This window comes from Coptis chinensis, chromosome 8, assembly GCF_015680905.1.
Source record: "Coptis chinensis isolate HL-2020 chromosome 8, ASM1568090v1, whole genome shotgun sequence".
Classification (NCBI taxonomy): domain Eukaryota; kingdom Viridiplantae; phylum Streptophyta; class Magnoliopsida; order Ranunculales; family Ranunculaceae; genus Coptis; species Coptis chinensis.
This window is the reverse complement of record NC_141463.1, coordinates 18,104,466-18,121,497: the sequence shown is the minus strand read 5'-3', so window position 1 is coordinate 18,121,497 and position 17,032 is coordinate 18,104,466. Positions and strand designations below refer to the sequence as shown.

Here is a 17,032-nt window from a genome sequence, read left to right as displayed (position 1 = left end):
GACATCATGTCGAGACAGTCACTGGAGCCTATGCTTCCCAAGCCAAGACGCCCCCTTCCATAACAACACTCAATAGTGCCATTGTGTGTGCTCACCCTCAGCAGACTATATATGGCTGCTGCCCCAAGATTATCTTTCATGGAACCTTAAGCGGATTCGAAAGCAAAATATGGTATTGCAGCAGCTTTCTGTGAGAGACCTTAATGTAGGTTTTTTCAAAAAAATTATTCCAGGTATATATGCATAACTGTTGAGCAACCATACAGCGAAGTTGGGCGACCTTTCGAGCATGTGAAGCAGCACTGCTGCATCCCCTTAGTGCTTGAGTTCTTTCTCCTTATATTTAGTAACCCATGTTATAGGGAAGCCCCTGACTTTGACAAGCGGGCAAAGCAATATTCAGGAGTGGGAGTTGGTGTGGGAGTGGGAACCTCTTTATTTCTATTAAAGTTGAATGGTATTAATATGTGAACAAACTATAAATTGCAAGCGCATAAAGACCAGCAAACCCAGCAAACCGTACGCCTTTCTTCCTATCCTACCTCACCCAAAATTCAATCAGACCTTCAGCTCTTCGTCTTCTTCAACGGTTATCTTCATATTCCACGTTTAGCTGCCATGTAACAGATGGGCCTATTCTCCTTCCCTCTCTTCATGTATCTTTCTAACCTCTATAAATTCAGGCGGTTTTTCCTTCGTCAACATATGTTCGACTTCTTCACACCAAGAAAATTTCTATTATACAGAATCAGTCATCAGGTAATCCCTTTCTCTCCTCCATTTCTAAAAATTATTTATTTACCAGGGACTGTCTACTGTTAATTTTGCCCCTTTCATTAAACTTTGCAGCTACCAGTCAGATGTCGACGCAGAACTATCAAGCTCTTGATAAAATCCGCAATGGATCTGACCGCTATAAAGTTTTAGGCCGCATCACAAGACTCTGGGAATCAGTCAATTTGAGTAATAAGTACACTAGGGAAGTGCTTAGCTTGGAGTTTCTTCTTTTGGATGCAAAGGTAATTACAATACAATGTGCCGTCTATGCAAAAACCAAAGAAAATCCCGGCCAAGCTAATTTATTCACTGCCTTGGCTATTTTCAAACATATATACAGGGTACTCATATTCATGTTGTCCTACTGAAGAAATATTTTATGGATTTTGGAGATATCCTTCAAGGGAATGGGTTAAAGGAAGGCAATATCTACACATTAGAGAAATTCGACATTTGGTTTGCAAAGAGTTATAGGCCGGTTGAGCATGATCACAAGATCTTTTTCAAAACTGGCACATTGATCGCGCCAATTAATGAAGAAGGTATTGACATTGCAAGGCACAAATTCGCCTTCTCCCAGTTTGACACTGTTTCAAGCCAAGTTGGTGACAAGACTCACCTAATAGGTTATATTCTTTCAATGGCCACTTACCTCTGTTAAATCAGCCCTTTGTTGGTTGGCTTTCTCCTGACATTTTGGCTTTCTCCTGACATTTATGTTACTAACGATTGTAGACGTGATTGGCCTACTGAAGAGCGTCGGCAACATTACACCCAAATTTGGGACAGTTTTCCAGGAGATTGTTATCATGGACAAGAGGTGACTTGTCGTCCTTACATCTTAAATGACCCCAGTATGAATTCTCCCTTCTAACACAAGTGATCCTATTATCAGTGAAATGGAATTGACTATTACATTATGGGGTCAGTTGACCGCCCAGCTTCCTGAAGACATTTTCTCACAACAAAGTGTTATTGTCATTGCAACTTCACTCAACGCAAAAGAAATTCAAGGTTAATAACTTTTTTTGATTCACACTATTGGAATTCGTTTTGTAGTGCTCACAAAAAAAGAGCTACAAGTGTTTGACGTGTCCATATTGTTAGGTAAAATTTGTCTTTCATCACTCAGTGCAACAAAGGTCTACCTCAATTTGGATGTGGCCGATGTTACTGCCTACAGAAACAGGTTTATCTATCATGCTCGCGCGCCAATTCATTCTTCTATCATACAATTTGATCATGTTGCCTCTTACTCATGTCCTTTGTCACATTCCTTTTCATTGTAGTTTGGAGGGTACCCACATGCAGATAGACCACCTTGATCCATCTACAACATTGGGCCTTTCTGAGGAAGAACTGCTTAGAAACCGTAGGGTTTCGATAGACAAATTAAAAGAAATGGGTCTAGATGAATCCCACAAGGTAACGTTCTCTCCTTTTAGGTTTCTTGTGTTTCGTTGTGTGATTCATTAATGGAAATGATTGTCTTAAAACAGGGAGAAACATATACTTGCAGAGCAACCATCGGATATATCTTCAACACAAATTGGTATTATAATTGCGCAAAGAAACGGCAAGTGTAACAAAAAGTTGCGCATGAGTGTGCCCGACTGTGGGGTTGAAGTTGGCAGCCGAAGTGAGAGGTGACTTATAAATTCCTTATCCAACCAATTCTTTGTTAGCTTAACTATCTTTGAAACTTTATTTCAAATGGACAGGTACATGCTACGCATGGATGTAGAAGATCCGTCTGGGGTTACTCTATTTGTCGCATTTGATAGAGAAGCTGAATATCTTATTCAAAAGCCGGTTAAGGAATTGGTTGACTCCTACAAAAAGGCAAGCCCCTGCAATTTTACATATCACCTCGGCGTTTGTTTTTTTCAGCTGAAACAAAAATAACCTAGGTCTAGCCAATTTGAATTATCTTATCACCGTTACAGGAGAATGGGCCACAGGCTGTTTAGACCGCATTGGAACAAGTTGCTGGAAACGAATTCATTTTCCAAGTTAAAATAAATTACTACAGCCAAAATAAGGAAAACCAGTCTTTTGTTATCTACAAAATTTTCCCAACTACTGTTGATGATGACACGATAAAAAAAGAAACCATTGAAAAGGTGATCCTCTGTTCCCTTTACTAAATTTCATATTAATTCACCTTCATTCAACTAAATCTGGTTCAATGCAGGATAAAACAAACCGAAGCACTGATTTAGATGATGGGCTTATTGGAGTTGAGGTGTCAAGCCAGGCTATGGAATCTGAACTCCCCCTAGCAAAAAAAAAAAAGATAATGTAGTGGGTAAACACTTATTCAACCATTTTCTCCATTTCACTTATACTCACTTGCACTACTCTATTGGTTTGTTTGTAAAGAACATAAAAACCAATCGCTACACCTAATTATTTTCTTCTCCCCAATGCAGGACATGTGTGCAAGGCATCCATCGAATCATGTGACCATTTTCTTCCTTCTATGAGATTTTGTGCTCACAAACTTCTCTTCCTTCAGCAGTCCACCTTTCAGATCTGCTGCGTTTTTAGTTTGCCTCTGTGTGACATTGTTAGACACTATGTATTGTCACAAGGTTTCTTCTACTTTAAGCCAGGATGTGTTCTTAATTTGTGCTGTGTTTTTAAGACGCAATCTCTTATTTAATTTGATGTATGCTTGGGTTTGATTTTTTATAATTAATTCTTCTTGGTGCTATTATCCCCCCTCCCCCCGTCTTTTTCACCCTATATTGTTTCGCTTGCATACCATGAGCTAATTTCTCCTCCCAAAGTTAAGCCCCCCTGCAATATGGTTTAACCGCTAAAGCAAAGGTAATGCCTTTCAACACGTTTTGCTTCTTTCGCGCAAGCCATTATGGTTAGTCCATCTGTCTTTTAGTATATATTCTACAAGCATTAACAGCTCAATTCTCCTGTTTCTCTTACTCCAAAAATCTGTTAACGTTAAATTATGCATTCAGGCTGTACCTAACGTGAGAACCTACTTATGCTAAAAGGGTTGACACCCCCACAGTGCAGTTATCGGAGTTGTCCAGAATTAGATCTCCTCAGAGCACTATTCACCAGCCTTCCTTTGCCCGGGTATGGTGAAAGTTGTTGCCTGCCTTGCGAAGCTTTGAATTGTTGTTTGGGAATATGTGATACCCGAAATAGGCCCAACTGTAGGTTATGTAAATTCATGCAGTCGATAAGGTTAGTGAAATTCTGTCTTTTTAAATATATACCGAGTTTTCTTTTACAGTTTGAGAATTTCTTATTCCTTTTTTTCTTTCTACTTTAATTTGGTTCTCCTTTTGTGTATCTGAGTACATTTGGCTTGTTTTGTAATATTTTGAAAATGCACAGCAGTGATGATCCAGTCACCCTACTGCGTCGGCCCCATCCAGTCACTATATCAATACGCATAGGTCCAATCCCGGATATAAGCATCTAGCAGCGAAACCAAGCAAGTGTCCTTGATAAAGCTGTTATTATTCTGTCCCCATCGACATGACATGAAGATTTTTAAGCCCAAGTAAAGAGCTCTTCTCCCTCACTGCATCCGGGTAGACATTCTTCGCGGCAAAGAACCTCCCATCTTGGCCGGGCTTCCTCCTTGAGACCTGATTTGTTAAGGAAATCAATAACAGCATCAACAAGCCCTCTTTTGCTCTCCCTATCCTCCCTAAACCCTAAACCCTAAACTGCTCTCTTGCTCTCCCTAGACTTGGTCTTAACCCTTCTCTTTAGACTTATACTCTACTCCTTAGCTGCTGTACAGATACACAGTACTTCAATGATATGGGTCAGTGCAGTTAGCTCATGGCAGTTACCACCCATCCTGTGCATGCCTTTCTGCAGTCCATATAACATCATGATTGCTCTTCAAGCATTTTCATCCAAGTAATTTGCACGACCATAGCTGTGAATAAGCCGATTATAAGTTACCACGTTAGGGACGGAACCATCCTCAACCATTTCATCAAGTAACCTGTTTATGGCATTGAACTGTCCGCACGTCCTAGGATGCCAACCATCGTTGTGTAACTATGTTCATCATGCTTAAACCCAGGTTGACGTTTGAGATGTTATGTTATGTAACAGGGAATAAATGTTTGGAAGATGAGAGTTTTGTGTAAAAGAACTGATTTTTATGTGTGTGTTGGTTCATCTTAGACATGTTATTCAGTATTTATACCGATTAATTTGTATCAAAGGGTGAAACTTTGAGCAATTTCTAACAGCCTATAGTAGCATTTGGTCTGGAAGTGTTCGTATGGTGTGGAATATCAAACTGTCTTTGGACAGTTACTTTCCCCGCCAACACAAGGGCACATCCCAGTCGTTACTTAAAATGCCCATATATATTGTTCAGGTGCTATGTTTGTTGTAGTTTAGTTTTTTTTGTGTGCTCCTTTCGAAGCATACTTTAGTGCTACCCATTTGAAACGCACTCAGTTGCTATCTCATTGTGCCTGACTCTAATACTCTTGCAATATCTAAGGAGGCTCGCCTTTCAAAAAGTCTGTTTGTGTTCATGACATGCTTACATATCTCTGCTTATGTCTTGCAAATATTATTGTATTGTTTTTAAGAATATTATCAATAAGATGAATCCGCCTGGTTAAAGTAGGAATCGGCTCCACCATGTGCTGGATGAGTATCACTTCTTTCACCTTAGTTCTACCCATTTAGAATATGAGTCAAAGATTTTCATTGTTGAACTACTATGTGAGGGTTAGCCACGCACTTAGATTTACACGCAACCTAACTTGATCAAAAAAACTAATTTGGTTAGTTATCTCTACATCACATTAACTAGGGAACCTTGAATTGTTGTTTGAGAATATGTAGTACTAGAAATAGGCCCAAATTTGAGCATGATGTAATACACGGTGCTTATAATCATGCCCGACATCATGTCAAGGCAGTCGCTGAAGCCTACAATTCCCCAGCCAAGAACTCCATTTTCATAAGAACCCACATAGGGCTGTCAATGGGCCAGGACAAGCCCGAAGCCCGATTGAATCCGAACTGATAAGATAAGGACTTAGACTTTAAATTTAGCCCGATAAGATTATTGGGCCAGGTCTGGACATACCTATGTCCGATCCGATAATGGCCCGCCCGAAATCTATAATAGTTTATGTGTTTTATATTTAATATTATTAATATATCTATTATATTTACTGAAAGTTGACATAGAAAATTGGAAGCCATATTAGTTAGTATTGTTCCTGCCACACAAGAGTTGGGGGTTCGATTCTTGCCCCTTACAAATTTGATTAAATTTTAGACAAAAATAACATTTCCCATGTATTGCTAACGGACCTAGGCCTGGCCCGAATCCGAACTTGCCCAATAGGACTTAGACCGGGCTTGGACTCAAAATATTAAATGTGATTCGGGCCGGGCCTGGACCTAGGTGTGTCCTGTTTAGGTCCGGCCCGTTGACAGCCCTAAACCCACATATAACAATATTGAGTATGCCCACACTCAGCAGCCTCTATATAGCATCCACCCCAAAATTATCTGCGACAGAGCCTTCAGCAGCTTCGATAACCAAAATGGGTACAGCTGGAATCAGTCGTTTTAGAGCATAACCGTTTCAACATTGAAAAAATAAGAAAATTCGGCAAAAAAACACACACTGCGGAACGGCACTGCCACGTGTTCAAACAGATCACGCTTCGGCGCGCAATGACAAAGAAACTGAATGACATGTTATTTAATGCTTCAATTATGCTATGAACAAAATGAGGGCTTTACGCCCAAAAAAACGTGTGACTTCAAACCACATTAATACCCATAACTAAAACACATTAGTAATTAAGTCAATTAAAACTTAATTAACATTGGGTTTCACTTTTCGGTTCCACGTTAAGCTCTAACTCTATATAAATAAGCTCTAACTCTATATAAATCATTTCCAACCAGATGAACAACAAAATTTGTTAAAAAGTTTCCCTTTTCTTTCCCCTCTTCATTGTGGTATGTTTGTATGTATTTTAAAATATTTCTTTCTAAATAGTTTTATTTTTTATTTTTATTTTTTCCCTCTATTATTAACCCGATTAATCATAATAACCTTTCATTAATACAACTGCTACTAATTTATACTTTTTTCCGATGGAATTATTCCTACCTCATTCCTCTCAAATATTTTGATTGAATTAATATTTTTCTTTTTCAGGAATGGATAATCGCCAATCATACCTCCAAATACATGCAAGCCATCATCAACATCCTCTGAAGACAAATTCACCATTTATAAGGCCCATAACACCTCAATTATTACAAATCTAAAAGCAGTGAAATATGTTTTCGACTACATCTACAAGTCGCACATGAAAATAAAGATCTCGGTTGGGGAGAAGCCAATCGCAAAAAATGACGATATAGAACATGACTCAAATTCCATAGACGACATCAATTAATTTGTAACACATCACGAAGTTAAACTCAATCATCACTTGCCACTATCTTACCTTCAACAAACAAATTGAAACTGCCGAAGTTTTCTTATTACCATTATTTCCCTTTATAGTCAAATTTATACATTATTTATATACTCCTAAATGCTTTCAATGCCTTGGCAAAATATTTAGTAAATAAAGTTACCCCAAATTGCATCCCCAATTAAGTTTTTTTTTTGGGCTAATTACACTTCCCATGTTGCCCACATTTCAAAAAAACGATCAAACTACAAATAATATATGCGTTAGTTTATATTATATAAAATCGACTTTGTGCATCTACTGAATATCGACCATATTCAAACCAGGCGATGCATTGTTAACATATATATATATATACAAAGTCGAGCCTATAACTAATCACGATGCGTATACTAAACAAACTGAAAAAAAAAAAAAAACATTTGCAACTATATAATAAGGTAACAAAAACTACAAAAAGTATGGATGGTTAATACACCTAATAATATTAATTTATGCACTCACCCGCGTTGGTTATGGGATGGATGCATGCATGCAGCCTAACAAAAATGCCTTGTAAGTTTTTATGTACTTTACAAGCTTAAAGAAATCTTCTCATCATTCAGGTATGAAGAAACTATGTTATTTGGTTCCAAGTATGGAAGTTAAGCTCATGTGATCTGTGTGAGATTGCTCGCAATTCAGTCTATTGTCCGCAATTCAATCTATCAATCAGGATTTTCACATGCTCTGAAGGTATAAAATTCCTATCATTTATTCATCCCTATTATTTATGTCTGTGCATATTGACGGGTAGAAACTTCCATCATCCAATTTTACTTGCATGGGAATTGGACCAACTACTTTGACTTTAGATAGCATAAATTTCATTGACTTTGAGGACTTCAATGATGTCAATCACTTAAAAAATTCACGCTTGGTACTGTCTTCACAATTTCTTGAACCACCTGAGCCTCAACTCTAATTCTGATTGGTTCTGTAAAGTATGTCTTCATAAAATCCGATGCCGAATAGGTCGAATGGTAGTGGGTATGTGAAAGCTGAGTTGGGCATGAATATTGCTTGTGAGTTTGAGCTGATGTATCAGCGAAGAAAGAGTTAAAACCTTGAATTGTTGTTTGGGAATATGTAATGCCCAAAATAGGACCAACTTTGAGCATGCTGCAATACAAGGTCTTTATAATCATGCCCGACATCATGTCAAGGCATTCCTTCGGAAGCCTACAATTCCCCAGCCAAGAACTCCACTTCCATAACCACCCACATATTGCAATATTGAGTGTGCCCACACTCAGCAGACTCTATATAGCAACAACCTCAAAATTATCTACGATAGAGCCTTCAGCAGCTTCGACAACCAAAATAGGTTCAATTGGAATCAGTCGTTTGAGAGCACAACCATTCCGACACTGAAAATACTAGAAAATTAGGCAAAAAAACACACACTGCCTAACGGCACTGCCACGTGGTTGCAAACAGCTCACTTAGTAATTAAGTCAATTATAACTTATTTATCACTGGGTTTCACTTTTAGGTTCCACGTTAAGCTCTAACTCTATATAAATCATTTTCAACCAGATGAACAACAAAATTTGTTAAAAAGTTACCCTTTTCCTTCCCCTCTTCATTGTGGTATGTTTGTATGTATTTTAAATTCTTTCTTTCTAAATAGTCTTATTTTTTTTTTTTTTTTTTTTCTCTCTATTATTAACCCAATTAATCATAATAACCTATCATTACTGCAACTGCTACTAATCTATACTTTTGTCCGGTGGAATTATTCCTACCTCATTCCTCCCTAATATGTTGATTGAATCACTATTTTCCTTTTTCAGGAATGGATAATCTGCCAATCATAGCTCCAAATACAAGCATGCCATCATCAACATCCTCTGAAGACAGATTCACCATTTATAAGGCCCATAGCACTTCAATTATTACAAATCTAAAAGCAGTGAATTATATTTTTGACAACATCTACAAGTCACACAAGAAAATAAAGGTCACGGTTGGGGAGAAACCAATCGCAAAAAAATGATGATATAGAACAGGACTCAAATTCCATAGACGACATAGATTAATTTGTAATACATCACGAGTTAAACTCGATCATCACTTGCCACTATCTTACCTTCAACAAACAAATTGAAACTGTTGAGTTTTCTTATTACCATTATTTCCCCTGATAGTCAAATTTCTGCATTATTTATCTACTTCTAAATGCTTTCAATCCCTTGGCGAAATATTTAGTAAATAAAGTTACCCCAAACTGTATCCCCAAATAAGTGTTTTTTTGGGTTGATTACACTTTCCATGTTGCCTACATTTCAAAAAAACCATCAAACTACAAATAATGTATGCGTTAGTTTATATTACATAGAATCGACTTTGTGCATCTACTAAATATCGAGCATATTCAAAATCAAGCCTATAACTAATCACGATACATATACTAAACATACAAATTGTAAAAAAAATAACATTTACAACTATATAATAAAGTAACAAAAACTACAATAAGTATTTCGGAAATGTTAATACACATAATAATAATAATTTAAACACTCCGTGCCGAAGGCACGGGCACTCACTAGTATAAAAACATTAGGAGGGGTTGAATATAATTTGAGTGACGTGAATGAGGTTTTCTAAATAATTTTAAATAATATGAAGTTAATTCGAATTTCAATAAAGTGAGAGAGTTTTTTCAATAAAGTGAGAGAGTTTTTGGTAAATTATTTAAAAAGGAAGGAGCTGATTAGAATAATTAAGGGAGGTGGTTCTAAAATCATAAAATAGAGAGATTACAAATACACAGTTCGGTTGAGAAATTTTCCTCCTAAAGATCCGGCTATCATATATGTAGATATATATATGTGACATGTCCAGATTTATGGAAAGCCCAAGCCCAATGACTTTCTCTGTGGTTATCTCTATCCGCGACAGCTTTGACTGGAGTCGTCTTCCTGAGTGGTCATATAGTTTTGATTGGCATCACTCTCCCACTAGGTTTTTACTGCGTCACCAAAGTGAAGTTTTATAATCATGGATGAAATCTTGAGAAAAACATATGAAAAAGATCTGGATGAAAGAGCAACGGATATATTGATCTATTATGGTGTTATAATGATCTCTCCTCTCAAATTTCAAGTGGTAAGTGTTTAGACCTGATATTCACATTTAAGAAATTTAGTTAATTATGTGATTTGTTGAATGTTACTCAGTTTTACTCGTAGTTTAAGTACGTGACTTTTTAATGTGCCGTGGACATATACACACAAATAACTTGCTCGTAGAAAGAATAGGAAGATCGAAGATTAGACACGAATGAAGCCTTTTCTAGCCAAAGGGCTGCGGTATTAAAAAAGAATTTTACGTCATGTGGTTCTCGGAGTAATAGAGTCCCCTGTCTTACTAGATTGTTTAGAGGCAGTGATTGTATCTTATTTTGGTATTCATTTTTCTAAAGTGATTCTCTTTCTTTTCGGAAAATTAAATAATTGGACGTTGACTATTTATTATTGCCAAAACCACCAGTTGACTCGGGTCAAAAGATTTTAATCTCTTTTAGAACGTGCACATGCACAGTGTCGAAGTGGTTTTCACTGACTTACTAATCGAGTACAAAACTGCCCTTTCTCTTAGTTTGTATCTACTGAATCCACAAAAGATCTCTCTCCTCCACTCCTCTCTGTTCTGAAAAAACTACAGTTGAATTTCGATTCCCGATTATATCAACTCTAGGCCAACTCATTCTCGCCGAATTTTCCCTCTCATTAATCCCGCCCTTTTTTCCCTCCCAGTTCCCACTGCAACAAGGCCCACAGACTTTGGTATTTAGTGCAGAGAAGTTGGTCTTTAGTTTAGAGCATTCCCAATGCAAGCCACTATTATTCACCTCCACGTAGGCAATATTTTCTCTTTTCCACCGTTTTGGTGAAAAACAAGGTGAGGCTGCCCAATGCAAAGGTGAAAAATAATCTCGGACGGGATGTTGGATTCCGTCTGGAGGCTTTTTGATTGAGACAGAATGTAACATCCCGTCTGGTATTTTATAACGAGACGGAAATAGCCCACTTTCACCTTCTTCCAGTGCCTCCATTGCGATTTTAGAAACCTCCATTGCCAAAAAAAAATCAATTTCTTCAATTCTCAATGACTTCTCCACCCCCCCAATGATTCCCCACCTGTCTCACCATCTGAAGAGCGTGGTAGATAGTTTGAAAATTACGAAATATCAAAAAAAAAATGGACAAAAAGGATCGTCGTCAAGAACTCAAAATGTGGGTGAGGAGGATAAAATTGAACTTAAGTTTAATTTTCCACCGCGTTGTGAAATTGAGGAACACCCACCATTAGTGTCAACATCGGTCCAACATGTAGCAAATAGAGTGGCAGCGTCTCAAGTAAGTTTTAAATATTTTTTTTATGTTAATTATTATTATTTATGTTAGTTTATATAAAGTTTGTTGTTGTGTAATTAGTTTGAATTTGTTGCATTGCGTTAAAAAAATTTGAGTTAAAATTATATCATGTTGAATAGTTTGTTGTATTGCGTGTAATATAGGCAATACACCTAAGGAAAGTGCGTTGTGCACTTTTAAATGTTGTATCATGGTGGCGTTGTTTGAAATAAAAAATGGATCCTAATTTTGTTACGGTTACCAACATTATAGCCACCACACCATTTGGGAATTTTTTAAATTCAAATTTGGAACAAAATGATCAAGCATTGTTGTTTGGGATAGTTGAGCTGTGGTGGAAATCTACCCACACATTCCTTTTTCCATGGGGTGAGCTTGGGATTACCCCTCTTGATTTCATAATGCTCACGGGTATCCCAATTGGTTATGGAGATGCTGTTCCTTTTAATGTAAATTTGGAGGTTTTTACTACGGCAATGAGTTTCTTTGAAGGTTTTGATTTGGTAGAAGATGATTAGGAAGACGGGTTCTTGAGATTATCGGCTGAACAGTTTAATGGAGGAGCTATAAATATGAGTTGGTTTACTTTGAGATATTTGAATAGGCTAAAGGAGAAGCCGAAAGACTATCATATTGGTGAGGAGTCGATCCAAGAATATGTACATGCTTTCCTCTTCTACTTTGTTGCTGCGGTATTATTCAGATACTCTGATAGTTTTTTACGTATCGGGTGGATGGCTGCTGTCTCAGACGTAGAGAGGATGTGGGATTATGACTGGGGTCAATCCATCTTGGCATACCTTTACCGTTGGCTAGACCTTACAGTTGAGACGAAAGCCGCTAAAGGCAATTTGTGCGGCTTTGTTTGGATTATACCGAGTAAGTCTTATTTATTAAGTTATTGTTTCATCTCATTTATTTATCTAGTTATTAATGTTGACATGTTTATATATATATATATATATTGATATTGTATTTTTATTTATTGATTTAGTATTGGTGGTACGAATATTTTCGTGCAATGCATCCTGTGTTAAAGACGTTGGAAGAGAATGAGACTCATGACCTGATTCCAACGTATTCAAACATGGGGGTTCATCGTAGGCAGAGGGGGTATGGGAATCTATCGCATAATATTCATAACACTCGTCAACAAATTGAGCTTTTAGAAGCTATCCGAATTTTGTGGCAACCATGGGCCTCTTCCTTCATATTTCAGACCTCTTATGTGGATATTTTAGATGTTCCAGAGAACACTGAGTACCATACACTACAAGAAAATGGGCTTTTTCCCACGGATTCCCAGAATTTTTACCCACGGTCATGAGCCTTTGCATAGTTTCCCATGAATTTTAACCGTAGCAAATATTTTTTTTCTCGTTTCATGACTTCAATGTTTTTAGCCACGGTTTAGCTGTTAACTTGGACCGTGGGTGCAACCACAGCCAAAACCGGTCAGGTACGACTTTTTTAACTTTAACGGCTGTTCCACGCGTTCTGACCGTAGGGATACGGCTGAAAATTTTGGGCGGCCAGGCCATTTTGCTTCCCTCCAACACTTCAAAAAACACTAAACTTTGAGAAAAAAAAATACAGCCCACTTAGCCTTCGTCTCCCACCGCAACTTAAACCCAACCCAAACACACACACCCCTTCCTACTCTCATCTCAACAAGGTAATGATTAAAGTAAAAAAATTATTTCAAACACCGATTTTTTTTTTGACAAATTAAAATTGGGAGAACTAATTTTTCAATTTTAATTTTCTTAGGATTTACTTAGTGGGAAAGGGATTACAAGCTTTGTTTCTCTTCTCCGAACGCGATTCCTCAATTACAAATTGAAGGTGACTTACAAGTTGTTATTATGCTATTAAAGATTGATTTTTTATTTGATTTTTTTTTTTTTCCATTTTTAATCTAACATTAGATGTTGTTGTTATGGGCAGTAATCAAGACCTAATCTATCTCTCGACCAAACACCTCAGATCTCCAATAGTGATACACCCAATACCATTCATTAATAATACACCTGATTCTCACCCTTATTCTTATTTTATTTACACCCCGTGTCAAATACTTCAAGTTTCTAACCCATCTCAACAATGGGGCTGTTTCAATTCATTGATTTATCTGAAACAGACGGTTTCTAGTTTGTTAACGATTGAGAATGGGGTTGGGTGTGATTGTGAGGGTATTTGTTCTAGGGATGAGTGTGTTTGTTGTAGGTTGAAACCTGAGTTTGATTCTGAGTTTGGTTTTGAATATGAGGTTATGAGTGAATGTGGAGAGAGATATGTTTGTGATTTGAGTTGTGGGAATAGGTTGACTCAAAAGGGGGTTTCGGTTAGATTGAGAGTTGTTAAGGATGGAAGGAAAGGTTGGGGATTGCATGCTGGTGAGTTCATTAGACAAGGAGAATTTGTTTGTGAGTACGTAGGTATAAATAATAACCTTTTAATGTGCATTTATTTGTTGTTACCAATTGCTAAAGAGATGGTTTGAGCAGCTGATGAATTAAAATGATAATTGTCTGACTTCGGAATGAGGCTTCAAATATTGAGCTTTTTAAAATTGATGCTGAAAGTCTATCTCATGTCATAAAAATATTAATTGACCACTGTATAAGTTATGTATTACCAATGCTCTGAGGTTTAATTTTATTAAAAGGTGGTTTTTGGTAAATGATGATTCACTCCTTAATGGGTAATTTGCGTTTGATTTCTTTTGATGTAAACATATTGGAGATCTGAAGCCTTTATTGGTTGTCTATTTGTAAAGTGCGAGTTCTTTTTTTTTCCTCTGCTTGTAGTATTATGTCAAATGTTATGCTGTCTCTGCATTAGTTGATTATCTTGGTAGAGAATGACATGATGATTATTTATTTCCCTATTGGTTTGATTGCTGATATGATGGCAAATCATGTACTAGCTCTATCTGATCATTCTCCAACATTACAGGAAAGTTTATATATTATAATTTACAATGGTTAGTAGCACATCACATGGTTCAATTCCACTTCAGGAGTCCCCAGGGGCAGGTTATGTGTTATTTACAAGGATATTACCTCAAAGTTCATTGCCATCCTCAGGAATGAAATGTTTACAAATATTTTGCAACCTTATTTTGCTAATATTATACTACATAACATTTTGTTTCTCCGACTTCCACCCATTTTATGATCAGGTATGTCTGCCACTTCACGGTGAAGGTTGGGTAATACTAGAGGATACCGCTTTCGAAAAGGTTGAAACTGGGTGAGAAAATTGTTCTTTGACTAACTGAAGACACCTTGCAGCCTTGCTCCCCTAAACAGGGTGTGCATCACTTGTCTAGTGAAATTGCTACACTTGTTAAGCGCGAGATCCCGATTTATTATAAATCTTTTCCAGATATGATCTTAGATTGTGCTGAGAAGGATATCTTCCCATATAAAACCATAATTGATAGTTTGAATAATATGTTTCAATTTGAGGGTGATGATGATGATGATGATGGTGTTCCCTTTGGTGATTATGTTCGAGACAAGATCATGACTGCTTGGAGGAGCCGCAAGTATGACTTAAAGAAGACATACTTTGATGGTAAGGATCCAGAATAAGTGAGAACAATGGAAGCCCCAAAAGACATTCCTTTGGAGGATTGGAGAGCTTTTGTGGATCTTTGTAATTCAAATGACTTTAAGGTTTGTAAACCATACCCAATCATTTTACATTACCTATTTGATAATATGTTGTTTGATAATATTTTATCAATGATGTGTAGGCAAAAAGTGTGAAAAATAAAATTAATCGCACGAAGCAAACAGAACCCAATTGCTTAGGAAGGACACCGGCGCAACTTGTTCGCCATAAAATTGCAAAGGAAAGAGGTGTGCCAGATGTAGAAGTTTTCCGTGGTGACTTGTACCTAGGCATGCATAGCCATGGGAAAAACAAAATTCCGCAAGGACAAGATTTGGCAGTAAGTCTTTATATGGTACCTTTTGTGATTTTTCGATTTGTATACATATATGGTATTGATACCGGAGTTGGTATGCTTATCTATCAATAGGATAAGATTGGTGCACATTCTGCCTCCAATCCTCAATCAGACCCGACTTGTGATACTGTGGTAGAGGTTTAAAATTATTATTATTATTATTTTTTTTAATCAAAAAGGTAAATTAGTCTAGAATATTAGTTATAAGCATAAATTAAAATTTTCCAATTAAATAGGTTCTTGGCAAGGATGGTAGAGGACACATGCGGTTGATGGGATCGGGTTGCTCCAAATCAAAATTGGAGAACTCGTCTCCTTATGTCAAGAGGAATCAGAAACAAGTGAAGGCGAGTTCAGACTTAGCTGCTTTGTTTGAAAAGAAACTTGATCAGGTGACTAACAAATTTCAAGGACAAGTAGATCAGCTGACTCAAACAGTGCAGATTCTCTCCCGTATGATACCAATCACGCCTAGTACCCCTAATGGACCATCTTCTTCTTCTAGATTCTCTTCACATATTTTCAATGTATGTAATCTATTTAATCTTTTTTTATATTCTTAATGAAACAACCAGACTCGACTAATAATGTTTCTTGCATTGTTTTTCAGGAAAGCAATTACGTTGATGCTGAAGTGGATGTTAGAGCTCATTGGCCCTTGAGAAAAGTTGCATCTGGGAGGGTGATAAGTGTTGATCCGGGACATAAAATTGGTAGAAGAACCATAGGGGAGGGCAATTTCCTAGCATGCATTGAAGCTATTATCGAAAGCTCATGTGAGATACCTGAACCATATAACCACTTTCGAAGCCTTGGACAAATTGGGCAGGGAAATGTTATATGGCCTAAATCGTTTCTCCATTTTCTCCCTTGTTGTTAGCAAGTAAACTTGAACTAGTTTTAACTTTTATTAGATATGTACGTAAGCTTCATTTTGCAAGCTTAAGGTACTTTATTAGATATGTAAGTTTCATTTTGAGTTCCATGTAAGCTTCAGGTACTTTATTAGGCATGGATAGTAACTTCATTTTGTGCAGACTGTCTTTATGTGGATAATTTTGTTAGATGGAATAGTTTATCTTATTCATCTATTTTTTAATTTTTTTAATTTTTTTATTGTGGAACTTGCATATGTATGTATATGTGTTTGATATTTAGGTGGTGGACTCTACTCAACTGTACTTTGTCGGTCCCAAGCCCGAATAAAGGAGGGAAAAGGGTGGCGACTTGAGGACTGTTGAAACATAGGTATGTGCTATTCTACTTTGAAATAACTACATCTCACTCTTTTTAAAATTACAAGTTCACTAACTAAAGTTTGGTTGGCATCGAGGTGGTGGACTGGAAAGTATGACAAAAGAGTAAGTACTCGTCAGTTTGAACAGCGGCATTGG

The 17,032-nt window shown here is 37.1% G+C and overlaps 2 protein-coding genes and 3 non-coding genes across 15 annotated transcripts; all 5 read left to right on the top strand.

The window, feature by feature from the left end:
- The first annotated feature begins 292 nt into the window (after positions 1 to 292).
- On the top strand, positions 293 to 3,493 carry LOC147480311 (uncharacterized). 2 transcript variants are annotated; one of them, XM_086581153.1, is made up of 12 exons: positions 293 to 759; positions 861 to 1,019; positions 1,118 to 1,403; positions 1,513 to 1,597; positions 1,673 to 1,791; positions 1,885 to 1,966; positions 2,067 to 2,202; positions 2,277 to 2,423; positions 2,499 to 2,619; positions 2,724 to 2,900; positions 2,972 to 3,085; positions 3,210 to 3,493. In XM_086581153.1, the coding sequence occupies exons 1-8, from the start codon at positions 628 to 630 to the stop codon at positions 2,361 to 2,363; spliced, it is 1,086 nt and encodes a 361-aa protein (XP_086437279.1). In that variant the 5' UTR covers positions 293 to 627; the 3' UTR covers positions 2,364 to 2,423; positions 2,499 to 2,619; positions 2,724 to 2,900; positions 2,972 to 3,085; positions 3,210 to 3,493. The 2 variants fall into 2 exon arrangements, with proteins under 2 accessions (XP_086437279.1, XP_086437280.1); XM_086581154.1 differs by having other exon boundaries at positions 618 to 759; positions 850 to 1,019.
- A 6,639-nt stretch (positions 3,494 to 10,132) lies between these two features.
- On the top strand, positions 10,133 to 16,936 carry LOC147480307 (uncharacterized). 10 transcript variants are annotated; one of them, XM_086576044.1, is made up of 8 exons: positions 10,397 to 13,334; positions 13,430 to 13,504; positions 14,844 to 15,342; positions 15,423 to 15,620; positions 15,711 to 15,776; positions 15,875 to 16,165; positions 16,249 to 16,414; positions 16,797 to 16,936. In XM_086576044.1, the coding sequence occupies exons 3-8, from the start codon at positions 15,268 to 15,270 to the stop codon at positions 16,877 to 16,879; spliced, it is 879 nt and encodes a 292-aa protein (XP_086432170.1). In that variant the 5' UTR covers positions 10,397 to 13,334; positions 13,430 to 13,504; positions 14,844 to 15,267; the 3' UTR covers positions 16,880 to 16,936. The 10 variants fall into 10 exon arrangements, with proteins under 10 accessions (XP_086432168.1, XP_086432169.1, XP_086432165.1 ...); XM_086576042.1 differs by lacking the exons at positions 10,397 to 13,334; positions 13,430 to 13,504; positions 16,797 to 16,936 and adding exons at positions 10,133 to 10,388; positions 14,618 to 14,697 and having other exon boundaries at positions 15,711 to 15,770; positions 16,249 to 16,674; XM_086576040.1 differs by lacking the exons at positions 10,397 to 13,334; positions 16,797 to 16,936 and adding an exon at positions 14,618 to 14,697 and having other exon boundaries at positions 13,470 to 13,504; positions 15,711 to 15,770; positions 16,249 to 16,674.
- On the top strand, positions 14,161 to 14,241 carry LOC147480310 (small nucleolar RNA SNORD36). The gene has a single exon (XR_015207105.1). It is a non-coding gene; the product is annotated as a small nucleolar RNA SNORD36 (small nucleolar RNA).
- LOC147480309 (small nucleolar RNA Z101) lies at positions 14,333 to 14,418 on the top strand. The gene has a single exon (XR_015207144.1). It is a non-coding gene; the product is annotated as a small nucleolar RNA Z101 (small nucleolar RNA).
- Positions 14,521 to 14,604, top strand: LOC147480308 (small nucleolar RNA Z102/R77). Its single transcript, XR_015207145.1, has one exon. It is a non-coding gene; the product is annotated as a small nucleolar RNA Z102/R77 (small nucleolar RNA).
- Positions 16,937 to 17,032: the final 96 nt, after the last annotated feature.

Bases quoted from the DNA above. Each gene is read 5' to 3' on its own strand.
- LOC147480311 (XM_086581153.1), top strand. From the start codon at position 628: ATGGGCCTATTCTCCTTCCCTCTCTTCATGTATCTTTCTAACCTCTAT. The intron at 1,598-1,672 runs GTGACTTGTCGT...TCCTATTATCAG, and splicing joins ATTGTTATCATGGACAAGAG to TGAAATGGAATTGACTATTA. The intron at 1,792-1,884 runs GTTAATAACTTT...CCATATTGTTAG, and splicing joins CAACGCAAAAGAAATTCAAG to GTAAAATTTGTCTTTCATCA.
- LOC147480307 (XM_086576036.1), top strand. From the start codon at position 15,268: ATGGAAGCCCCAAAAGACATTCCTTTGGAGGATTGGAGAGCTTTTGTG. The intron at 15,343-15,422 runs GTTTGTAAACCA...AATGATGTGTAG, and splicing joins GTAATTCAAATGACTTTAAG to GCAAAAAGTGTGAAAAATAA. The intron at 16,166-16,248 runs GTATGTAATCTA...ATTGTTTTTCAG, and splicing joins TCTCTTCACATATTTTCAAT to GAAAGCAATTACGTTGATGC.